Source organism: Sinohyriopsis cumingii, chromosome 5 (assembly GCF_028554795.1).
Source record: "Sinohyriopsis cumingii isolate HCF-2022 chromosome 5, ASM2855479v2, whole genome shotgun sequence".
Taxonomy (NCBI): domain Eukaryota; kingdom Metazoa; phylum Mollusca; class Bivalvia; order Unionida; family Unionidae; genus Sinohyriopsis; species Sinohyriopsis cumingii.
Window position 1 is genome coordinate 145,072,810 of NC_142965.1, and position 27,114 is coordinate 145,099,923.

At 40.5% G+C, this 27,114-nt stretch overlaps 1 protein-coding gene across 1 annotated transcript in view; it reads right to left on the bottom strand.

The window, feature by feature from the left end:
• Nucleotides 1-406: 406 nt before the first annotated feature.
• Nucleotides 407-27,114, bottom strand: part of LOC149800402 (uncharacterized) — a 35,473-nt gene continuing 8,765 nt past the window's right edge. The window contains exon 3 of the mRNA XM_089960038.1: nt 407-912. Coding sequence (XP_089816164.1) covers nt 762-912 — 151 coding nt within the window. The 3' untranslated portion in view covers nt 407-761. The remainder of the gene's footprint in view (nt 913-27,114) is intronic.

Sequence of the window (27,114 nt, forward strand, 5' to 3'; positions counted from 1 at the left end):
ACTCAGTGTCTGAGAACTAGGAAGTGACCTTTATGCGTGTTTTTGATTTTGTATCCAATAACGTCTTCGCAGAGTTAGATATATGTTCGCTTGGTCTAACCTAACAGGAAATATGCGATAAACGAATCAATCCGACGCTTATCACAACACCAAGTAACATGCAAGAAACTTGTTTGAAGCTGGTCTCTCGTGAAATAATTATATTCTGTTAGGTGTGTGTGTGTGTGTGTGTGTGTGCGCGCGCGCGCGCGCTCTGTTACAAGTACAAGGTAAACTAATGCCAGCAAGTATCTTAATAAGTATTCTTAGAAGGTATTAGTCAAACTGTCACAAAACATCGTATTAAAAATGATTAGGACTCTTTTACAACCATAGAATCACGTCAAGAAAATGATAAACAATAAGCTATATGTCTCCGTAATACAAATGAAGGGAGGGAGTTTATTCATATAACATGGCTTTACATTAGTAACGAAAACAGAATGTTACTAACATCGTCCTTTATTATGCACGCTCTTTATACCTGGGTACTTTCTTTTGCAAGGTTCTGCCCAGAAGAAAACATGCACAAACTATCTAAGTGTACACGAGAACGTGCTGGCACTAATCGGCCGCTCCAAAATAACTGATGATCTTTTAAATACAGTGATGTTTTATTTGCACTGCATGCTGGACCAAACAGTCACAATGATAACACATTTTTGTTGTTAAGCAATGCGGCAACAATCGGAAAGTTTCTACACCATAGCGCCATCAATCCCTTATGAAGCCTGAGTCTCGAATCCAGTCGAACAAAAGTCCCCATGCACATCGTTTGTCGACTCAGCCTTTGTTGCCGTCGTCCTGGAAGAGGAATTGGGTGTTGTTGTCTGGGAATTCGTCGTGTATATGGCGATGAACTGGCGTTTTATTCTGTGGGATAAAATAAAAATATTCCTCAATCACATGAGTAGAATAGTTAGATACCGCGAGAAAAGAAGGTGCTTGATTAGTCTTTTAAAGTATAGCGAGTGAAGGTAGAGCGTGGGCCAAATCCGTGCATTCTTAGCCAGCTAATATGCAAAATCAACGCATGCAAAAACTATACACTAGCATTGACAAACACAATTTTGCGCATGCTTCATTACGGAAAAGAACGAAAAGAGACGAGTACTTGTTCTCAGCGTTCGTCAGAGATTACTTTAATGGACATTACATATATTCACTGTTAAAAGTATCCGTTTTCTGCTATTCTTTTGTATACAAGATAGCATATATAGTAGTTCCTCGAATTTAAAAACATTGATTTGCTCGGGCAAAGAATGTGCAGTAGACACTATTAATCAAATCTGCAAGGACTCAAGCGACGTCATTAGGAACACATGGCCAGCAAACCTTGTTCGCAGTGGCGCACTAAGGAGGAGGATATAGGGCGGACGGGGTGGTTGTCCCAGACGCCAGAGGTCATCGAGTACCAAACATCGGGCGCCAGAGGTCTCCGGACACCAAAAGCCCTTATGGTCCTCATCGTCGCCCATGGCACCATTCATCATTAGTACGACACTGCTCGGAATTGCTCGGAAACGAAAGTGCCTATAGCATTCGCTATTATCTTCCGGCGTTTTGCTCATGCTTCAGTACATAGAGAGTAAAATCTCGTTAAGAGTATAAATAGTAAACGCATTTTAATTTACATTTCTTTCACTTGTCCTCTCTTTCATTTCCAAGAATCTAAAATTAAGTTGAAAATAATGTACAAATCCACACTGTTCGTATACACTACATATATATACATACTCTCTACACTATATATATATATATATATATATATATATATATATATATATATATATATATATATATATATATATATATATACACACACACACACACACAGAATTGCTAAAATTGGTGACCAGTCTATTTTTGTACAATCCCATGTTGTATGACACATCTTGAGATGCATCTATTTCAAAAGTTATAGTATATGTTCCAGTAAAATGTGTATTATATTTATCAAATTACAATTTAATCAGACCAACGAAGCATGTATAAGTCTTTTGTTAATTAGACTTTAGAAGAAATTTTATTCCAACGGTCAACTGGCAGGTGTCCGGTAAAAATACTAAGCATTATATATCATGTCACCTACACAAATGTGGAATTTGTCAGTTATGAAATTTTTCAGAATTCATTTTGTACTTAACTAAGGTCTCCGGAAAAATAAAATTCAACGTTTGCGTAAAAAAGCCATTGTTCTATTCTCAAGAGCGACATGTTTCGTGGTGTAATCTTTGAGGTGGAAGGAAAATTGACAGTAATTATCATTTTGGTTTTGTTTAACGAAGATATTAGTGTCCGATGGAATGATTGTAAAATGGATGAGTAGTATATACTAGTTGCCCAGTATGTTTTGAAAGTTTGACATATATACACTAAAAGTCCATCTGACAGTATTACAAGTTTGACATGTATGCTGTAGAAATCCTTCTGATGGTCTTACAAGTTTGATATGTATACATTAGAAGTCATTCTGACGTTATAGGGATTAAATATATAAATTCATAACTTGTCAAGATTCAGTATCCTCTTTTTTTCGAAACGACAATACAAACAAATGCACAAGTTGTAAATTGCAAACGAAAAAAAGATCTGGAATAATTTAAAAGCTTTCCACCTGTGATTGATATGCCATATAAATGTACATGTCCTTTGAGAGATACGTTGCAATTTTGGTCTCTATTGCAATAATCCGTCAAGTACATTACGTGGATTGCATTTGAGTGCACTGTATGATGTTTAAAGAGATAAAATGGAGTGAAACACTCATGGGAATAACACACATTATGATGGGTCTTAAAATTAGATACCAGAAATATTACTCACTTTCACACTGGTACAGCCATATCCTAATTAAAACTGTTTGTACTAAATACAACTTGAACCTTGTTCTTTGTATTAATCACAGAAATGTATTTTAGATAATTATTCGTACATAGCCTAGGAACAAAAAATATATTTTAGATAATTATTCGTACCTAACCCCGGACGAAAATAAAGTATTTTAGATAATTATTCGTATATAGCCTAGGAACAAAAAAAAGTATTTTAGATAATTATTCGTATATCGGCTAGGAACACAAAAAATGTATTTTAGATAATTATTAGTATATAGCCTAGGAACAAAAAAAAGTACTTTAGATAATTATTCGTATATAGCCTATGAACGAAACAAAAATGTATTTTAGATAATTATTCGTATATAGCCTAGGAGCAAGAAAAAGTATTTTAGATAATTATTCGTATGAAGCCAAGGAACAAGCAAGCTTTTGAATGAGTCGTAGGAGGAGATGAAAGAAAAGAGAAGAAAAACTAAAATTTGTTTGGCGTTTAAATGCACGGCAACACAAGTAGGTTATTTAGTGCCGAGATAACAAGTGTGCCCTGCCCAAAAATACGCTCTGATAACCAAACCATGCTGATTCCATCTTGAGTCAGGCACGCTAAGTACCGCGTTTCATTTGAAAGAAGGTAAAGAGGAAAATGATGATGATGAGGATGACTGTTACAAGTATTTTCATTAGGAAAAGGCGGAGTGGAGGAGCATGAAGAGGAGAGTTGATGTAGTGGCTGTGGAACTAAATGTATTGTTGATCATCATCGTTTCTATATTATTATTATTATTATTATTATTATTATTATTATTATTTCTGTCATTATTAATACTATTATTATTATTATTATTATTAAAGCTTCCAAATACTTTCAAGTGTTGTGGCGCTGTATTAATTCCTGAAAATTTGACTAGTACTGTGTCACAAGGTGAAAGTTCTACACCGTTTCCATGTTTTCCAATTTTCTTAAGGATATTGTAAAAGAGCGATAGCTTCTGGGTGATATAAGGGAAAATGGGTTAGTTTCTGGGCGATATAGAGAAAAATGGGTTAGCTTCTGGGCGATATAAGGGAAAATGGGTTAGTTTCTTTGCGATATAGGGAAAAATGGGTTAGAATCTGGGCGATATAGGGGAAAGGGGGTTAGTTTCTGAGTGATACGATGGGGAAAAAGGGTTTTGTTTCTGAATGATAAGGTTGGGGAGCTTGGGTCACTTGATATAAGACATGACATAGCATGTTACATTTATATTTGAAACAGTTCATTGTCGTCTACAAAAGTAGTTAAGTGGGACACCCTAGGGACTAGGGGACTTCCATGTTAAAAAGGGTATATCCACTCTGGGGACTATGCAAAATTTAACATAGGAGAACAAAATATCCACTCTGGGGACTATGTAATTTAACATGGGAGGAAAAAAATATCCATTCTAGGGACAAGGGGAATTTAACATGGGAATAGAATGTAGGTCTATCTAGGGACAAGGGGAAATGGAACAGGGTCGGGACCCTATTTTAATATGGTCCCGACCTGATAGGTCCCTGGAAAGGGAACAGGTGAAAACTGAAACAGGGAGGGGTCTCTATTTCTTCATTTTTTTTAAAAAAAGTAAAAAAATAAAAAAAATGGGGTAGGCAATTGAAAGTCAAGATCTTTTCGAGACCTATGAGTGGCCCTGAAAAGGGCCTTTGGGTTTCTTCTTCTTCTTCTTCTAACTCCTCCACTTCTTCCACCAAGTCCTCACTTTTTCCATTATTCCTTTCTTCTTCCTCTTTTCAGTTTCTGTTATCCAGTCAGGATGACCCATATCTCTGAATTTCTGTTGGATCTTCATCCAGTTGTTATTCAATCTTTCGAACTCTAATTTCTTCTTCTTATTCTCTTCTTCCTTTCTCTCTTTGCTCCATTTTTCTTTTATCTTCATCACTTCTACTTTCATTACCTCTCTAATTAGTTCTTCTGCTTTTATCAACTGGTTAAAACCCCACTTTACGTACCACCAGTCAGTCCAATAAAAGCTATTTTCTAGGAAGCTCCTGACTTCTATGACATGATCCAAGGCTTCCTTTAAAGTACCTACTCTCACGTAAGGTGGGTCAATGAATCCTCTGATTCTGTCTGCTTCTTCCTCAATCATTCCCCATATTAGATCTTTTGCTACTCCAAGACTCTTCACATTGTTCAGGCTACCTTCAAATCTTCCTTCCTTATTCAATCTTTCTACTACATAAGTCCCATCCATGATCCAAAAATAGCTATGCCTCAAATCGTTAAATAATTTTGTCACCTCCATCTTCTTTGTTTATTCCTTAGAATGGTGCGAACGACGAACACTGTGGGTTCTTATAGTTAAAGCGTGGACGTGATGGAAAACATCCCCCTAAAGCCCAAAAGTTATATTACCTAGAACATCACTTAAAACGCGCGGACGTGAAGGAAAACATCCCCTACTTTTCTCATCTCATATTATCTACTATCCACATACGTGAAGCATCAATAAACAAACCCAAAATATATTATCATCACAAACGTACTTGAGCGCTTACAAAACCCAAACTATACTGTCCACACACACGCTAAGCAGCAAAATAAAACCCAATAATCTACTATTCACACAAACGTACTTTATCTCTTACAATCACAAACACATACACTCACACCACAAAAGAGTAAGTGTTTATATTCACACAACTCTACATACACACATTGGCAAATCGATTACGATTTCTTTTCTAAAGGTTTGGGTAGCCCTGAAAAGGGCTGTTTGTTTTTGAACTCTAGTGACACCTGGTTAATGATGGCACCTTCCAGGCCTGGCACCACACACACATCTTCTTCCCCAGTCTCCTTTTACTTTCTTTCTTGAGAGCGCAGAGGGAGGATGATTGGCTTCAGCACCCCAATCCTCTGTCTCTGGAATTTTATACAACCACCTCTCTCCTATTTTCTTTTCCTCCTCTTCCCTCTGTCTTCTCCCCTCCTCTTCTTTCTTTATCCTTGCCTCTTCTACTATGGCCTCTGCAGCCAGCTCATTCACTATACGCCTGGCATATTCCAGGTGCATCTGGAGTTCTAGAAGCTTTACAATTCTTGTATTCATTGTCTTGCTGTTAACAGGTCGACGATGGGTAGCCCAACTAATGATTAGTTTTCAATTTATACTAAAAGCGCGGACGTGAAGGAAAACATCCCCTAAGACAAAAGGTATATTACTTAGATCATGACCAAACAACGCGCGGACCTAAAAGAAACACTCACTCACTTTTTTTACTACCCATTACTATTTTAAAAATTTTCATTAAAAATAATATACTATCCACATATGCTGAGCAGCAATAAACAAACCCCAAATCTACTAGTCCCACACGTCAAACATAAAAAAAAAACATGATCATTATCTACTATCCACACAAACGTACGTAAGTGCTTACAAACACAAACACATACAATCACACCAGAAAAGAGTGAGTGTTTATATTCACACTACTCTACATACACACATTGGCAAATAGATTGTTATTTCTTTTCTAGAGATTGGGGTACCCCTGAAAAGGGCTGTTTTTTGTGTGCGAAGTTGAAGCTAGGGTAATCTTTTAGTTTCTAAGAATGTGACGTCCTCTGACGATAGACTTTCTGACGATAGGTCTGCTTCTTCAGAAAGAGAAGAAGAACTCTTTGGTGTCGATACGACAATCGACAAAGCCTCTGTAAGGTTCAGATTGCTGCTGTTGTTGTTGCTGTTGCTGCTCTCTCTGCTGTTTCTGAAGTCTGTACTTCTCTGTCCATTCTTCTTTCTCCCTGTTCACTTCTTCTCTGAAGAGCTCTTCTATCAGGTCTTCAGTGACTTTTAACATTCTCACATTCTCTGTCTCTTCTGGTTTCGGTATCAGACTGTGTCTGACCCTATGCAAATTCACGTAGGCTTCGTTTAGCTTAGCTAGTTTGGAGCACATCTTCGTACGAGGATGAGTCGACAATGGATGGTTAGACTGACAACTGCCCCGGTTTTTAAAGTCAAAGCGCGGACGTGAAGGAAAACATCCCTCTACGGTTTTCGAGCCGGAACGTTCAATGAGTGTCATGAGAGGGATAGTAAGAAGTCAAAGAGCATGAGTCAAGATTCCTATAGCCAAACAAACCACAAAGGCATTTTTTTCTTCAAAACACAACATTTTTATTCAAAAATCACTTAACACTAACAAACAACTCTAACATTTTTAACAATAATCCAACAATATAACATCAAAAAAAATTTTTCAAATCACAAACATTTTTTCTCAACTAACACATTATTTTGGACAGGGCTGACAACGTTGTGAATGAAATTGTGATTTCCACTGTTGGAAGTCATTAGGCCATTGATGGACACTACGTTTCCTAGCTTGAGACAAAAGATAAGCATACTGGTCACAAAACCATTTATCTACTTTCACATCGTTTCTTAAAGAAGAACGAGGATCAAAATGAGTTACTAAATGTTCTAAGGGGTAGCCCAGGCTGCGATGATGCAGAAAATACACACAGTACTCTCCACACACCAAGGAATCTGTGCCTTGTAATTTCACATTATTGAATCGGATGGTCTGAGCATTTCTTCTCATAAAGTCAATGATATCGTCTTCCAAAGGGGGCAATCCATACGAATCGAAATATTCTACACATCCTTCTTGAGGAAAGTAGACAGCTACCCAATTCCTGGGAGATGACTGTCGTCTGTGTTGATCACATAAGCTTGATGGTCTTGAGGTTTGCGATGAGGGAGTTCATCTTGAGCACAGACGACAGGATTCCAAGAAGCCGTATACGAGCTGTGGTTCAAAAGGTAATAAAGTTCCCAGGTATCCATTGATTTGTGTGTTTTTTTCCTCACAGGTAATGATAAGCGATCAATTCGATCCTGACTTTTTGCTTGAAAATGTCTGACAAGTACAAGGCGTTTAGCTCCGAGTTGTTAATGGAGGAGAAGAATGTTTATCCAAGCCTTTATACCACTCATTCAACACGAATTCTATTTCGATGAGACCCCAAGCTTTGTCCAGATATTCGTTAAACTTTTCTTCTTGACTCAACATCAGGCATGTATCGTGTTGAATTTGACTGGGATGATCGTTGTGACATCCATAGCACTCTTCCTTGATCAATTATTTCATTATATCTGCCAGGAATGTAGCAAAACAGGAGACTAAATGGGCTTCTTGTTCTGGCCATGTTGACTTCATCATGATAACTTCTTCGTCTTGGGATTCTTCTTCTTCCCCGGTCTCCTCACATTCCATGTCTAAAGTTTCTCCACTAGGTAAAGAGGGATAACAGTCTTCCATAGTTTCTAATAATCTAGAATGACTTCTCTTAAACTGTTGATTTCTATGGTATTGTCAAATTCTGCATACAGGAGGACGTTCACTGTGTCAGATAGAGGATTAGTAAACTGAAGTTCCACACGAATCTGACCGGATTTTATAGGGTGGAAATGTCCCTCGTCGCTGCCTTGGTCTGGAGTGAAATCAAACGCCCACAAACCGTAACCTTCTGTATAATCCTCGTACGATATGCCGTGACTGGTGTTGGTTACTAACTGTCCCGTGGCTTCGTACAGGGACAAGTACGACCTCAAATAATTCCTGTCACCAAACTTAGGCTCAAAGGGTCGGGTACACAGTGTCTTGCCATCGCGACTGACTTCAATCTTGGCTACGTTGTAATGATGAAACAGGAAAGGATTTTCTTTGTGGACTCCGTTGAAGGCTGAATTCTTGACGATACCAAGGATCAAACGCTTGGGTAACAGGCCTTGGAACAGATGGTCTTCGATCATGGATCGCTGTCCAGCAGGAATAGTGAACGTTTTTACTTCCACGCGTCGTATCGGATACTTGGCGGTCGTTCTGCTCAACGTGTGACTGATGTCGTTTCCCACTTTGGGTAACACTTCCACGCGTCGCACGTAGAGCCTGGCTTCTTGGATGATGGTTTTGTACTCGTTAGCATGGGCCATCAAACGGAAAGAGGTACTGCTACGATTCAGTCTCAGGCGAATATCCACCCCGTTCAGTAAATACTTTTCTTGTAACCACATGTCCAAATGCAAACGATACATCAGTTCTAAACTACGTCCTTGCAGAATTTTATTTCTACGTGTGTTAAATCCCACATTGTGATCATTGTCATCTTCTGTCAGGGCTGAATCGTTAAACGTGTTATCACCAGCTGTGTCAGGTTTCCATACCACGCAAGCATCCAGATGAGTATTCTTGGCTTCTTTTCCGTACGTCAAGAGATTTTCCAGGTAGGCACGGTACGGGTAAGTATCCATGCTGCTGCTGACCAGTTTGTTATTCAAGTACAAGTCCACTTCGCTGAACAAGGAATGCATGAAATTGTTGACAGGGGCTACTCTAGCATCGCCTCCTGGATTGGTATTGTCCGTTTTGATTAATTTGACTTTCAAATACAGGTAACTGCTATTCAGATCGATGTAATCTTTGGGCTGGCCTTTGATATCAAACTCAATGGGAGCTGAATCGGTCAAAGAGGAGACGGGGTGAAATTCCACCCATTGGGATTCTTGCATGGTCATCATGGTGGGGGGCATGGTAAACAGTTCCAGTTCTGACTTGGAACAAGCGCAAGATTCTCGGTGCATCATTTTTCTCTGTGTCTCAATAATCGAAAACGTCTAAGTCTCGAACGGTTCTTCTTTTCTTTGCCTTTCTAGCTTCAGACGTCTGAAGTCTGGTGAAAGGGTGTTTTCTTCGTCGTCTCTTTCTGCCTTGTCCTTGCTGAATGCCTGACTCGGTAGCGTGCAGGGCATTTATAGGTGTTTCTCGTCGGCCCAAAATGTCTTGTGATGAAGAAGGGGTGGTCATCATCTTTTTAATCCATCCAATTCTGGAGGTAGGTGGTGTTGTTAACTTGCGTACTTTTTCTGGTGGAGTTTGAAACCCTTCTTCTTCTTCTCCTTTTTCTGTCTTGGTCACTGGTAGTGGTGGTACTGGTGATGGTGCTGGATGTTTCATCAAGGTCTTAAAATCTTTCAGAGTGGGAAGAGCTGTTTCGTCTCAGGCTTTCTGGTGAAAGAGTTGCAATCGTTGCAAAGAGTTGACCGTACTTTTGCGATTTTCCTGTTTCGGACAAATCTTGGCGATCCATCAAGGACTGCAATTCGTGTTGTAACTGGGACATCTCGCTCAAAGGGGATTGGGAGGTAAATGCGGGGTGCGTTGTTCTTGCCAACGATGGTATTCCATCCATCGTTTGTAAGGCACTAAGGCTAGCTTTCGTCCTTCCATGGGATGTCAGGGGTCGATTCTGAGATCTTGGGACTTCAGAGGGCCTTTATATCTTGCTCCCACCAGTCCTCCCAACATGGTTCCCAAGACTCTTTTCAGCAATGGGCCTAGCAAAAGGGGTAAAATTCCTCCACGTTGGACCAACATCTTCTTCTTTTGACGAATGGGGATTTTCTTTTGAACCATTTGGCGAAGAACGTGACGATGTTTGCCTAAGCATTGTTTCTGGTGTTTGGACAAAGGGATCGTGCCTTTCAAGACGTTCAAACAACATTCGGACACGGTATCGATGACCTCTTTGGACGCTGATTGAATGAGTTTTTTTCGTAGGGGTGGAGAAGCTTTGGATGGGACAGATAACATGTCCCCATGTTTGACTAAACGGGGAGGCAGTCCTTTCCTTTTCTTTCCTTGGGGTTGTTTAGAAGAGGGATGTTTTCTGGAGGGTGACATCTTTGAGTCTTCAGCACCAAAAACACTGATACCCCTACTTAGTCACAGGCCTGTTTTATACTGGAACGCGTCGCCACTGATTGTCTTTACGTCGTATTAACTTCAAGACAGGCATGACACATCGTGCAGCGGTACGCAACGGACTAAATCGAGCCAGTTCTTGCTTGGACAAATCCAGTAAACTTTGTAACATGCCCGATCTTTCTTGAACTTTGATTTTGGGAGAAGGTACTTTGTGAGTAGCGGCCACTGCCATTAAATTGGAGGGTCCTGCCACTGGAGAAGTTCTTGGAGTTATCAAAGGAGAAGTTCTTGGTGTGATCAACGTCTCCAAGTACTCTTCAGTTCTTAGTGACATCAACGGGGAAGTGAATGAACCTCAGGCTACAGGAGACGCGGTCACCGCCGTGGCAGGTCGTGGTTTGCGAGTGTAAGTTTGCGTCCTGGCCAAAGTGCCTCTCTTGCGACTAGTTTTCTTCTGTGGGCTTTCTTTTTTCTGGGGACTTTTTCTCTGCTTCTTTCTCTTGGGGCTTCTTTTCTTTTTCCGGGGTTGTGTCTGGTAAGAGGAGGGTCCCGCCACTGGAGAAGTTCTTGGAGACACGAGTCTCCTTGGGGACCTGGTCTTGACACCGTGGCTCTTTTTCTTCTTCTTGGAGCTTCGTTTGACTTTTTTCTTGGGGAGAAGTTTGGGAGCATTAGGATCCCATCTTAAGAGAGAGCGAATGATGACCCCTCCTAGAGTACCGCTCCCTCCAGGTTTCAAAATGATTTGTTTTTTGGTTTGAGTGTCGATGCGGGGATTGGCCAGTTGGGTCAAAGCGACTCTATTTCGATCAAAAAATCGTTTGGTTTGATGAGGAGTCTGAATGATTCCTTGTAGTAATTGACGTGCTGTCACCATGAACCATCGTAAGACGTCATTGAGACTAGCTTCTAAGACACGAGCTCGTATTTGTGGATCTATTTGTCGACTGATGCCATACAAGGCACGAATCAATTTGACGGCAAGATGCGACTGAAGGGACGTCATGTTCAAACTGTGTGTGAGACAGACGAAAAGTGTCTGAGGTTTTTATTGATTTTTTTGTTGAGTGAAGTTAAGTCGAGGACGGAGACGTGTACAGGACAGGCCCTCCGTCTTGGCACCAGTGGTGAAACAAGTGGGTACGAAATCGCAAATCATCCTGGGTCGTAGGTTTCAAATCGACGAGTAAATAGGCGTGTGGCGTTTGAGTGGCATCGTCGTACGCCTGAGTCAGCCAAGGCGTTCCTAACTTTTCGGCTAAGACTTGCACTTGTGATTTATCTCGAGGGCTTTTAAATAAGACCACGTAATTAGCATTGAGACTGATGGTGCGATGGGCTTTACTTTGTTGAAACAAATTTTGGGTGATGTAACGACACTGGCATTACGGTGATGCCCATTCCGCGTAAACCACAGTTTAATTTCTTCTTCGTCTTCTCCTAACATGTCGTCGAAAATGACCAAATGGGTTTGACGGGAGTCAGAGACGATGCCGTCGTCTTCTTTAGGAATGCCTTCCACAAACACGATGGAATCGCCTTGACTTTCTTGCAAGAGGCTGTACGCCGATTGCCACTCTTTGTAACACCACACGATGCGTTGAGGTGGACGATCGATCAAATGATGTTTATGTTCGATCAAACGTTTGACGAATTCGGTTTTGCCTGAACCGCTAGGTCCAGCAATGAGCATGTTAAAGGGATGGCGAAGATATAAAGCCTCCCAACTGGCACGATCTAAGTGTTCGTCGATGACTTTGACAGTAGAGGAAGAGGGAGCAGAGACAGCAGAGGTAGCCATAGTGTTAGGAATGTCACCTGTGACACGAAAACAAACAAGACAAGAGTTTATATACTTTTTTCAGGACACGTTTATTGAATGTTTTAAACATGAATACGAAACACAAAAATACATAAAAGCCAAAGGCCTAAGCACAACGATAAAAGGCACATTAAAATAATCAACGTGGAATAGAAACAAGTGTCTGTACAACATGTTTTGGGTAAGGTTCTAACCAGTTCTATAGGGGGTAAGGTCACACAAGTGTCCTCCCGAAAGGGTCTTTCAGTCATGTCCACGACAGTCCTGTCCTGGGTGACGGGTTCTTCTTCGTCTGGCACTGTCACTAACACTGGTTGAAAAGTGACTTTTTTCCTTGAACAACTCTCGTGCATACTGGGCCACTTCTTGGGTCCAAGCCTCAAAACCCCCATTTTTCCAGGCACGGACATCTGTCCAGTGGGGGTGTAAGTAAGTAAGCTACACACACATCGTCATACACGTCTTCGGTAGTAAAAGTTCACGAACCTTTTTTTCCCGTAGAGGTCGAGAAGTATCCAGATGAAAACGTATGGCTTTGAGCAAAAGGAGTCTTTCGTGACCATTTAAGGCCATTGGGGTGGTAAGTACTGATCGTAAAGAGCCCACAAAGAATCGGCTGGCAAACGAAATCCCAGAAAACAAGTCACTAAGACACACACCACTTGTCGACCCAAATTGAATGGATACAGTTCTTGTAATAATTGATAGTAATGATCCACGGTTTGAATATGGTCATTGAGTTCCTTCCACGGAATCTGATCAATCACTTGTGACATAAGCCGTGGCATGGATTCCTGTTGTTATAGTCTCTTTATTTCGGAAGCAATAAAGGCACTTTCTAACTAGACATCTTCGTTCTCCAGTAGGGAATCTAAATCTTGCATACTGTAACCTACACTTCAGAGTTTGTTTAGATGTTTCGTCTTCCGCTAAGCAGATTTCACGTAAAATATGTTGGTAATCCTTTAACACGTCTTCCTCAATACGTTGCTCTAGGCGAATCTCGAAGTAACCAAAATTATGAACATTTAGTTCATTCACTAACTGAAAGTGTTGAACAAGGTCTGACCACTGAAACAATTTCTGACGAATCAGTCCTCTTATACCATTCAGGTACCAGTGGTTAAAGATCTGGTGACGTAACGGATGCAATTGTTCTGTACGTTTGACTTGTATTTTGACCAGCTCTTGGTAAATGCGATCTCTCAATTCACAGGCAAACCACGAATGTTCTCTTGTAAAGTATCCATGAATAGGTCATACTAAATCCTCTTTCTGACACAAGAAATGTACCGTTTGCACAGACATGGTTTTACTTCATTGTCGAATTTAAATCGTTTAGTCACTAATTTACACATTACAATTCGTTCAGAAGTTTCCTCTTTCACTAAGTTGACATTGTGTAAAAGATGTTGGTAATTCGTTAACTCTTCCTCTGGAATTCGATGCATTAAGTTTACAATGTAGTAAATAGAATCATCAATAGCAAACCAATCCTTTGTAAAGGTAGGGGGTCGTTGATCAATGTCTGTCCAATGGAACACTTTCAACTGAATCAGTCCTTGCATAGCATTCAGGTACCAGTGGTTCAAACACCGGTGACGTAACGGATGCAATTGTTCTTTACGTTTGACTTGTATTTTGACCAGCTCTCGGTAAATGCGTTCTCTCAACTCCACAGGCAAAGTACGAATGTTCTCTTGTAAAGGATCCATGAATAGGTCAGTCCGTACAATTCACAATCTTCTCCTAGAACAAAAGTAATCCACATATTGAGTAATTTCTGGCCACTGCCATTCAGGGTAACTTCCAAGAATCTCATTGAACTCTTTTGATGTAAACGGTCTAGAGTAATATAACAGGACGAATGCACACTTGACCCAGAGAAATCTAACACACTGATTGACTTTTTCACTTTCCTCTTGTGAATTTCTCGGCACAAAAGTTCTACAGTTACCCATTGAGATTTCACTCTGGCAAGTCCCTGCCAAACTTAAATCTTCTCTTGCATTTCATTAAGTAATGATTCAACATCGTTTTTGAAATGAAGTTTAAATACTGGTCTCGGTGATGTCCAACAATTGATTACTAACCAATCTGGTTTCTTCTTCTTCTTCAACGACATGGTAAGTTACTTCAATGTCTCGGTCCCACTAAGGGTAAGTAATAACAATTCGGTGACCATCGCGCATGTTCTACGTAGGCCGAATCTTGCGGTTCCAAGTGGTGAAGTGACACACCGCAACTGAGGCACTTAACTTTATCCCTTTCACCCAAGTAGAAAAATCCGGTTCTGGCTAATTCCTCGGGGGTTGGTCCTCCAAGATACTTAGGCCATTTTCCTTTGAATGATTGAAAACGATTTTCAAAGTCGCAGTATTCCGACAAACGCACAGGGAAAGAATATTCGTCTTACACAGGTTCGTTTCGATGAGGGCAGGGTGACATGAACAGGAGTTTGCTCAGGGCTGGATGACATCCGTAGGGGGCTAGACGTGAAGGTGGGCATTCACTTTAAAACGAAACCCAGTAAAGTGTCCAAGAGGACGAGCGGCATCGCTTTCGAATCCCTCAGGTTTGACGCGCACAGCATCACTTTCCATGATAGGGGTAGTGAGAACAAAGTTCCCATGATGCTTTACGGCATCGCTAAGGTCACAGCGTACAGCATCGTTCCCATCGCAAGGCTCACAATCGCATTCCACTTCAGAAACCCCAAACTTGAATTGTGCCTGTCTGAACTTGTTTTGTGTTTCTCTGAAAGTATTCATCTTGTTCGCTCGGTCTTGGTAGTCACAATGAACTATCGATCTTGCCTAGGGTTCCTTTTTGTATACAGACCAATACCGACGTGTCCATACGGTAAGGTGAAATGATTGGGAAGTCGCACTCGCTTCTGGTACACGATTTGATAGACTTTTTCCAAGGGTCGACTGACGATGTGGTGAGTGGGTAAACGTACAATCTTGTTGGGCTGATAGGTGGTCACTTTAAAGTGTTCATCCTCTCTAGACTGCAAGTCTTCTTTCAATACCCCAAAGTTGACCACTCGACTGGTACGATAATTCAGAGTCAGTCCTTTCACTCTACACGTCGTATGCACTTCTCCTTGTTTGTCCCGGTATTCGTAACCGTAATTGTTTGGACCGCCACTGACGAAACTTAGAATCTAGTCGTCGGGATGCTCGTCTGTCCAGGCTCCTAAACGGTCTCCTTCGATGTCAGGGTGATGTTGACTCGGGTGATGGATGTACATGCAACTGTCCGTGTCAAAGTACAGGACACGTTTCCCTAACAGTTCTAAAGCTTCGTACAATTTTAAGCGAGCATGAGCTGTCACGTAAGTCGCAATGATGACATTTCCAAAGGGGTCGTCTTGTACAAAGTCCAAATCTTTTTCGTAATTCACTAAGATCAAATTCTCGCGAACGACGTCCACGTGTTTCATGTATTTGGTTTTGTCGTGAATCATCTGGAAGTAGCGGGAAGGTTCGGTCAAATATTCCGTCTTGGGTAAACACGGTCGTTGTGCCATTTTACCCCACAAGCAATTTAACATCACTTTGGCAAACGATCGCCTCCTTCGTTTTTCTCGATGTGGTCTAATGAGATGCCTTCTTGTGCCCAGTATTTCTCTTTGAATGTCTTTTCATCTTCGGGAGTGTGACACCAGGAAGGATAGCCACTGGCTTCTTGCTTCAGTTTCAAAAAGGCATCCACGTAGTCTGCGAAAATGCCTTTCTGCGTGGGGTCACCCTTGTGGTATTGTTGTGTCTTGGGAAAGTGGCAAATTTCGTACACTTCTAACAGTTGGTATCCCATGTCCAAAGCTTTGAACAATTCTACGCTGACCCACGTCCCCGTCAAGGCCCGTTCTTCCTGGGTGTGCTGACAAGGTTGATCTTGGTTGCACGTTTCGGCACAAGTACGGTACAAAGGAAACATCAGTTTGCCTTGGCAATGGTGAGGTAAGACCGGATGGTACAAGTCCGTGGGAGGCAAAACTATGCACTCGATCAAGCCTTCGTATTTTCAGGTCGATGTGTTCGGTGAACAATTGTGGGTGCCCTGCAGGAAAGCGACAACATTTGCACACGTAAGGATACAGCGAACACACGTCCAAGTATTTGATTTCTTTGCCTTTCTCTTCGTCAGCTTGGTACAGCAAACAGGTGGCAATGGCCCTTCCTCCGTACAAACTATCCCTCGGGTTCAGGGGGTCCATGAACTGGTAGCTTTCCACGAGGCGTTTAAACTCGGGATCGGTTTTCAAACGGTGATCGTATTCGTGTTCCCACATTTCCACCACTTGGTATCCTTGCTGTTCTAACTTTAGGCGTCGCTGACAAGTGGCCTGGTACAAGTCTTCAATGGTTCGTTGTAAAAACTGATTTTTAATGCCGCGGTCAGGGTAACAGACGGGACATCCGTGAAATAAGCAACCGTTAAACTCGTACACGATCTTGGGGTTTTCTAAGTCCCAGCCATCGACCGAATGCATTCCGATGGTCTTTTCGCCCCCTCCGTTGCGGGCATGCTGAATCCATTTGTCTTCCTTGTCGCACAAGTAACGTAAGCAGCGTAGGGCTTTGACCGAGTATTGAAGTTTGACATAGTTGGTCGTTTGAGGACTGATGACAGCCACGGTGTTGTCAGGCATGAATCGTTGGCGGTACACTAAGGAACACGCTTTGGCAATGGTGCAAGCTTCTTTCAAAGGATCGACCCCTCCGTGTTCCATGAACAGTTCTCGAAATTTTCCACAGCAACGCCGTTAAATGTCCACGTCGGAACGACAATAATTTAGCATTTCTTCCTGAAAGTCGAAAGGGTCCGAGGCGTGAGCCTGGTACCAAGCGTAGAAAGTGTCTCGTTGTTCGGTACGCATGTTGTCAGGGTCGAAATAGTGAGCCTCAGATAAATGGGGTAGAACGGCGAGTTGATTGGCTTCCGTATTGAAAACGTGAGGAAAATACCCTTTAGCCATTTCTGTCATTCCAAATGTTTTAGGCATTCGGCTCGAAGGCATGGCCAAGTAGCTCATCGAATCTTTAAACTGCACTTGTCCCACTTGCATGAAAATGATTTTGGCTCCGTTCAAAGTGACTTTAGGACGCTCGGTGCCTTGTTCCGTATAGTATCTGAGAAGAAACTTTCCATCGAATCCGGAGAAATTGTGAGCCATCACTGTGGCATGACGATGACAATCTCCGTAACGTTCGATGTCCTCTTGCCTCAACGTCTTGTCGATGGGGTCTAAGACCCATCGGGCGAAATCCGCTAGCGTGTTCGGTCCCCGAAAGATTTTTTCACGCCCTCCGGGAATCTTGCTGCAGTGAGGGCAATGACTGAGGATAGGTTCTTGAATGCACTTCTCGAACGCTCGATGAGCCACGCAGAAATTAGGAATGTGAATGCCAGTCTCTTGCATGCATTCGAAATCGAAAAAGATGAAATTGCCTTTCTTCTTCTTGTGACCGTCCTCTTCCTCTTGTTGGGGTTGGTGTGTTTGCACGTAACATTGGTGTTCCAAGTCCACGATTGGTGACAAATGTGACATTTTTTCTTTCCTCGACATACGTGTGACTTGGCATTGTTGGTACATATGCCTTGACCACATGTGAGGCACAATCTCAGCAGTTGACAAGCACATTTCTGCTGTGAACCTTGCGTCTTCAGATGTTGTTGGTAACAGGCACTGCTGACAAACGTGCGCAGACAAGCAGGACAATGTACTCTTTCTTGTCCTTCGCTCAGACAGGGTTGAGAGGCCAAATATCCTGAGCATTTCGATCCGCAATGTTTGTGTTGCTCTCGATTATTATAACCACGGTCACATTTCTCACAGTAATATTTGTATACCAGGAATCCGGTGATACTGGTAATTTTATCGAAATGTTCATCGTGATGATAAAGGTGAATGCATTTTCCGTCCTTAAAATCTTGGCCTCGAAACAACAGAGGTCCGCGCACTTCTTGAGGGTACACTTTCAAGGTGTATCGTGGAGCTAGGGCATCTTGCAATTTTTGCATCTCAGGAATGCCACAGGGTGAGTCTTTGGACAGGCCTGTCCAAAGACGTGGGTCATGTCCAGTGTGGCTTTTCCATCGGTGATGTCAAACTGGTCATTGGATTGTTGTACGTGTTGAATCTTGTCCATGACTTTGGAAGCGGTCAATTCTGCAGGGCTGCTAAACTCGATCCAAACAGGGGATTTCAAACCGTCGTGTTGTATGGAAAGTCTCAAGCGATCGTCTTCTTTGGGTTGACATTGTCGCTTGAGTGTGCTAAGCAAAGAATCCCACACCCCGGTGATGAACCCTTCTGCTTTCGTTAAGGGTACGTCGGACTTGAAATCTTTAAACTTCACCGTGTATTTGTAAGCCGTGGTTCTAAATTTTCTAGAGGAGCGCTTTTCTGTCTCTCGAATGGAATAGTATTTTTCAGGGTTAACTAAGGGTGGTGAACTTTGTTTAGAGGGTTCGGATTCTGGTTCACTCATGTCCTCTTCAAAATCACTGGCATGAATTTGTGCCAAGACTTCAGCTCTCGTACGAGGCGATAGAACACGTTTCTGCCTCTTACTTTCTTCTTCTTTCTTCTGAAATGAATTGGATCGTTTCATCTTGATAGCAAAAAGTCTAATGACTTAAATTTAAACACCATGGACTAATTTATAGTCATGGCAGACCAGCGTATATAAAATGGTGTGTGTCTTGTCCTTTCACTATTCATTTCACTCTCTAACCGAGCACAACGATGGAAGAGACTAGCCAAATCGAACGTTTCATCAGAGCTTTGCGAGGGGTCATTAGAAAATTTTCTTCAGATCAGCCGACGGACTACTCTCCTTCCTTTCGAGATAAAAGTGAAGATACTTGCTATATCTGTCAGAAGAAAGGGCATTGGTCTTCAGAGTGTCCAGACCGTCAAAATAGAAAAAAAGGGGTTAAAAGAGACAAAAGTCAAGATGCCTGTTATCATTGTCAAGAAAAAGGACATTGGTCTCCAGATTGCCCAAAAAAGAAACAATAAGAGTGAGAAGAAGAGAAGGATTCTTCAGAGGAAGAAAAGGAAGAAAACAAGCAGGTGAAGAAAAAGAAACAGGAAAAGAAAAGAAGAAGGGAAGAAAGTGAGGAGGAAGAGGAAGAAAAGACTGTGACGGTGAAGAAATTCAAAAAACAGAGAGAGTGAACAATGAGACAAAAGAAGTGTATGAACTTTTTAAAGTGTTATGTTGTGAATTGTGAATTGGATTGTAAATATTTAAAAAAAAGAATAAATTAGGTATAAAAAGGTAAGTGTCTTTGAGTTTTGATTTTAAAATAAGAAGCTACACTCACGCACTCATACACAGACACGTACTATAAGGGTAAAATGAGTGGGTTTTTGGAGTAGTTGGCAAATTGAAATTGTATTTCTTTTCGAGAAATATATGTGGCCCTGAAAAGGGCCTTTTTATTTTGGTGTAGTCTTGAGTTTAAGCAATCAACTTTAACTGCCTTAAGCCTTTGCCACGACCAAGGCCTACTTCTGGACTGCGTACTGTTGATGATGATGATGATTTGGTTGAAATCACTATGGGTGGCACTCTAGGCTTAGTCACAGGGTTGGAGTGTTTAGCTCGGGAAGGTCGTATTCTCTTCGGTCGTAACAAAGAAGTCTGATACATTTGTTTCAGACTTCTTAACTCCGCTAAAATGTCCAACAGTACCGTGACCGTTTGATTTTCACACCCTTGTTTCTTTGCCGCTGCTTCTTCTTCTTGTTTTTTTCTTACCTCTTCTTCTTGCTGTTGTTGCTGAAGGAGAAAAGCTTGTTCCGCTTCCTTTTGTCGTTGTATAAATTTCTCCAATTCTTCTTTCTGTCTCTGTCTAAAATTTTCCACGTACGATAATGAAGGAGACGAAGGTTCCGGAACAAATTCTTGCGAGGTAAGAAAATCCACAAAATCCCAGTTCACCTCTTCTGAAAGTAAGTCCGGGTTCCCTTGGCGGTCTCCACTGCTGGTGCACCCCAATGGATCGTTTTCTGAGTTTCCGTCATGTTGAATAACTGTCGCATGGATTGACTGCACACGTTCGCTAGCGAATCTATATAGACCACGTGACGTCACAGACTGCTCTCTTCGGATTGAATGCGGGCTGACTGAATTTTGTAACGCGTGTTTGGATTGGTCAACAAACTCAATCCGTTTCAATCCTTTCCCTCCCTATAAATAAGTGCAGCAGTTCACTGCATTCCTTCACTTGTTCTCGGCACCCAACATGTGGACCACAGTTGAATCGTCGACTCTTGTTTCTTCGATGATGTTCCGGACGGACATACCGATGTATGTCCTATCCAAGTGGACAGTTGTCCACAGATCAGACACCAGCCTGTGGATAAGAAGAGTCTATGTGGAGAGGCAAGGATGCCTCAAGAGAGTCCTGATTTACGGCCCTGCAGTCAGGCGCAGCTTGAGGACAAGAAGAAGACCAATGCAGTGCCCTTTATGTTAATATATTTTAATATTAACATAAAACCCAAAGGCCCTTTTCAGGGCCACCCACATCTCTCGAAAAGAGATAGACTTTCAATTGCCTTCCCCATTCTTTTTATTTTTTTATTCTTTTTTTTAAAAAAATGAAAGAATAGAGACCCCTCCCTGTTTCAATTTTCACCTGTTCCCTTTCCATACACCCATCAGGTCGGGACCGTATTAAAATAGGGTCCCGACCCTGTTCCATTTCCCCTTGTCCCTAGATAGACCCACACTCTATTCCCATGTTAAATTCCCCTTGTCCCTAGAATGGATATTTTTTTTCTCCCATGTTAAATTACATAGTCCCCAGAGTGGATATTTTTTTTCTCCTATGTTAAATTTTACATAGTGCCCAGAGTGGATATACCCTTTTAACATGGAAGTCCCCTAGTCCCTAGGGTGTCCCACTTAACTACTTACAAATGAAAGTGTCAAAATAACCAGAATAGATTGGTATTTCTTTGCATTGGTATTGTTATATATAGATATATTTCTTTTCCTGTTAAATGTATGTTATGAAATACAAGGTGAATTATTAGTCGCTTGAGCTGATTGGATCGTCCTTGAGTACATGTTTCTCCCTCGACCGCATCTATAAAATGTGCGTCACGTGAGGTCTAGAAAATAAAACGGAAAACATCCAAACAGTTTTGAAACCGGTCTACTAAAAAGGGAACAAACTGCTTATAAAACGTTATTGTTTTAGAAAATCTTTAATTTTTATGCTTGATATTTTATGCGATATCAAAATCGAGTATACATCGGTGAAATATTAAATGACGTATGTATTCTTTATAATAATAAGTGCTTAAATTTCAGATTTACACAAATGTAATTTTCCAAAGAACTTGGACATCGTGCTTTACACGTAGAGCATCTGTGATATAATTTACGATTCATGTTTCATTGCTCAACTGCATAATACTAAGATTGATTTGCAAATACTGTATATTTTCTTAACTATATCATGCTTGTAATCTGACACTTAGCAAGAATTAAGGGACCAATCCAGAAGTGTCGGATCAATTTGACCAGAAGTATCGGATCAATTTGACCAGCGATAAAATATTTGTACGTGAAGATGATTTGATAGTCGTATCTTCGTATCGCCCGTTTCGAAGAAAGAATAATTTAGTGCCTTCAGTCGTACTTTCAACGCTCCGTCTCTAAAAATACATTTATCAAATTTTGAAATGTTGGTTGGTAACCGTGAAGACGATTGGGATGAACAGATTTTGGGCAGGGTGTGGATACAGTTGGTAAGCGTGATGACGGTTCGGATGAATATATTGTTGTCGTTGTTGTTGTGGGGTTTAACGCCATTTTTCAGCACACGATAGGCTATACATGGCGGCCAGTATTAATGGTGGAGGAAGAACCCGAGAAAACCTCGGGAACAACCACCGACCCACGAGAAGCTACTGGTAAGCTTTCTCACATACCAACATTGGCTGAATCCGAGACTCGAAACAGCTCCGACAAAGGTGAGATGACAGTGATCCGTAACGGAGAACCATTTAGACCACTCGGGCACTCGGGGTCCCGGGAAGAATATATAATGGGCAGGGTGTGGATACTGTTGGTAAGCGTGAAAACGGTTGGGATGAATAGATAATGGGCAGGGTGTGGATACAGTTCGTAAGCGTGATGACGGTTGGGATGAATAGATAATGGACATGGTGTGGATACAGTTGGTAAGCGTGATGACGGTTGGGATGAATAGATAATGAGCAGGGTGTGGATATAAGTTTGTTAGCGTGAAGACGGATGGGATGAATAGATAATGGGCAGGGTGCAGATACTGTTGGTAAGCGTGACGATGGTTGGGATGAATAGATAATGAGCAGGGTGTGGATATAAGTTTGTTAGCGTGAAGACGGTTGGGATGAATAGACAATGAGCAGGGTGTGGATATAGGTTTGTTAGCGTGAAGACGGATGGGATGAATAGATAATGGGCAGGGTGCAGATACTGTTGGTAAGCGTGAAGATGGTTGGGATGAATAGATAATGAGCAGGGTGTGGATATAAGTTTGTTAGCGTGAAGACGGTTGGGATGAATAGACAATGAGCAGGGTGTGGATATAGGTTTGTTAGCGTGAAGACGGATGGGATGAATAGATAATGGACAGGGTGTGGATACAACTGGTAAGCGTGATGACGGTTGGGATGAATAGATAATGGGCAGGGTGTGGATACAGCTGGTAAGCGTGATGACGGTTGGGATGAATGGATAATAAGCAGATTGTAGATACAGACGTTTTACAGGTTGCGCATTGCCATGTTCCTTTTTTCCAGGTTGCGCATTGCCACTTAACTGTACAAAGATTTCTTGTTACAAATCAGCATATCATGTTTTTGATCTGTTCAATAAAAAATAAAAAAAATCACATCACTTTTACGGATATCATTTATAAAACAACATCAGCATATCACCTTTATGGACATGTTCAATAAAACAAAATCAGATTAAGCGGTCATGTTCAAATTTGAATTCATATTATTGATAAAAGATTCACAGGTTCACAGCATTCGTTCCGTAGCCATGGAAATGAATTCTAATTAGTATATTCCTCCCGTGTAAATGGATGTAGATTTCAAAATATAAATAGAGTATTCCACCCGTATAGATTGATATAGATTTCAAACTAGCGTATTCCTCAAGTATAGATGGATATAGATTTCAAAACAAAGTATTCATCCTGTAATCAACGATATAGATTTCAGTATAGTTTTCATTCCGTGCGGATATAGAATTCAAAGGTGCGAAAAGCAATAGATTCTATTCTAATGGCACCTAATCTATTAATATATTATTTTTCATCCATAAAGTGTCGTTGAAATGCACTTTATTTTATAAGATAAACATGTAAGACTTTGCATTACACCAGTACCTGTTGTAGTAAATTTCAATTTCAGCTACCTAAATACTTGCTTTTTAAACGTGTTGTATGGCACTGGAACCCACACAATATTTATCTGCCTTGTCTTGTGGAAGCACTCAATGTCCAATTTATTTGGTCCCGCCATTTAGGACAATGATAGCTGTTAAGTTGATTTTATTTTCTAAACAGATTGCGATCCATGCGAGTGCATGATTGCCATACTTGGAACTTTTGCGGCGTGCATAATGGAAGCTGCAAGAGTCTTTCTTTTCCCAAGCAATTATGCATAAAGTATTAACAGCTCTTCCTTTGTTTTAATTTAGTTTAAGCATTTTTATTGTAAAAAAAAATTAAATATACAATGTAAAAGGCTCAGAAAAATGTTGCATGACTTGTAAGTTCCCCAATGTTATGAACTCGATATCAAGCCTGCATACGAAGGACGTATGTACAGATAATTTGAATTATTTATGAGACAGAAACACAGAGGCACAGAGAGAGAAAAAAAACAGACATAGAGACAGACACAGAGAGTTTTGGTGTAGTCAGATCGATGAAACTATTCTTAAACGTATGAAGAGCAATATAAATAGAATAACCTATCAATTAATGTAAAAGAGATGCAATCAGTGTGTGTGTGTGTGTGATTTGGATTTGTAACGTAACTTTGACAATTTTCAGTCATGTGACTACGATGTCCGCGGTGTGGCAGTTCATAGTAATGTCTAACACTTGGTCATATCATCGCAGACATGTAGCATGAAGTACCACCCAGTCACATTACACTGACATCAGGCCGACCAGTCCTAACACTAACCTCTTAATGCTGAGCGCCAAGCGAGGCAGCTGTTAGTACCATTTTTGTAAGTCTTTAGTATGACTCGGCCGGGAATCAATCCTACGAACTCCCGCTTCTGAGGCGGAGGCTCTAACCACTAGGCCACCGGAGTGGTCGGATCCACCTCTCATTATAATTTTTTAAGTATGTTCGTTTGTATGACATAGTTTGTTTTCATTAGATAGTTTTGCGGTTGTTTTTCTATTATTATAGTTGCTTGTATTGTATAAATATTTCTCAAACAAAGTAACGTTCACATCCGTATTGACATTAAATTAAAGAGTGACAGTATCCGAGAAAGTTTCTTTCATATTTTGTCATAATGTCTGCAATTAGTAAAAGGTAAAGACAATCTCTGTCAATAAGACATCCACTGGAGCAGGAAAGATCGTTGCTACCATCGACAACTATCAAACGTTCATAACAACAGACGATAAACATTACAATATAAGACCAACGAAATGGAATATCTCCATGGAAACACATCAAAATGGCTACTGTAGAAAACAGGACACGAGTGAAATATTGCACTGAGCACTTTTAACTGTTTTTTCCAATTATGAAATCAACCGCCATGAAAGATATTTCTCTTTCGCGATAATAATTGGATGCAAATTAGAAGGTCTGTGCTAAGAATCAATCAAAAAGAAATTCCGTTGAACGATATGTCTTTCCTGTTTCGCCTGTACAGTACATAAGCTAAATACTTGGCATAAACACTCTAGCAAAAAAGAAATTAAGTAATTACAACAACATTTGAATTCAGTGAATGTTAATATAAGTGATAAATGTGATATTGCTAGATCATACATACAGCGTTGTCTAGGAAACTGAGCTACAAGCGTTAAAAGGTATCGGGCGTTCGAGAGTTTCCGGCGTACTGTGTCACATATATAACAACAACTATATGAGAGAGAGAGAGAGAGAGAGAGAGAGAGAGAGATTTCATTTGGTAACGCATTAACCCCTACGATCACATTATATAATAACATCACTTGCTTTATATATTACTTTAAAATAGCAGACCATAAGTGCCTTATTCATAGAATAATATAATAATTTACATTAAACAATTTCATCACATCGGGCGACAGCAGTAAATAGTCTTTTATTACCACACAAATTCATGTGAAATCATCCAAATACAGTCTTCGTCAACGTCTATGAAATGAATATCTGACTAAAGAAAGACGACCAAAAAGCAAATTAGATTAATCACACCATGACTAAAGAAGAACGTTCAAGAAGCAAATATGGAACAATCACAAAATTATATGCCTGTTTGACTAACGAAAGACGACCAAGAAGCAAATTAGATTAATCACACCATGAACGTTCAGGAAGCAAATAGGATCAATCACACCATGAAATGAATGTTTGATTGAAGAAGAATTCTAAAGAAGCAAATAGGATCAATCACGCCATGAAATGCGTCTTTTACTAAAGAAGGATGTTTTTGAAGCAAATAAGATGAATCCAATTCCGATTTGAAGCAAATCATTTTTAGTTACCGCTTAGAGCATGCATTTTGCTTTAAACTGATGCTTTTCACCCATCCCACTTTTGTATGGACAGGAAACAGAGAGATGACATAATGTAATCGGTAAAATTAAATAAATTGTTATGCACGCAATTTTTACTTGAGAGACGCGTAAACCAAGTTATTGTTACAGCAACTTTTTCCCCAGTTGAATTGGAAAAAAAGCAAACCTGTCGGTCCACCAGTCTACTTTCATCTTATGTAGCAGTATATTATTGTACTATAATGGCACACCAGTCTACTTTCATCTTATGTAGCAGTATATTATTGTACTATACTGGCACACCAGTCTACTTTCATCTTATGTAGCAGTATATTATTGTACTTTTATTTCACGCCAGTCTACCTTTATTTTATGTAGCAGTATAGTATTGTACTATAATAGCACGCCAGTCTACTTTCATCTTATGTAGCAGTATATTATTGTACAATAATGACACGCCAGTCTACTTTCATCTTATGTAGCAGTATATTATTGTACTATAATGGCACCCCAGTCTACTTTCATCTTATGTAGCAGTATATTATTGTACTATTATGCCACACCAGTCTACTTTCATCTTATGTAGCAGTATATTATTGTATTATAATGGCACACCAGTCTACTGTCATCCTATGTAGCAGTATATTATTGTAATATAATGGTACACCAGTCTACTTTCATCTTATGTAGCAGTATATTATTGTACTTTTATTTCACCCCAGTCTACCTTTATTTTATGTAGCAGTATATTATTGTACTATTATGGCACGCCAGTCTACTTACTGCTACATATGATGAATGTAGACTGGCGTGCTATTATAGTACAATAATATTCTGCATTATAAGATGAAAGTAGACTGGCGTGCCATCATCTTATATAGC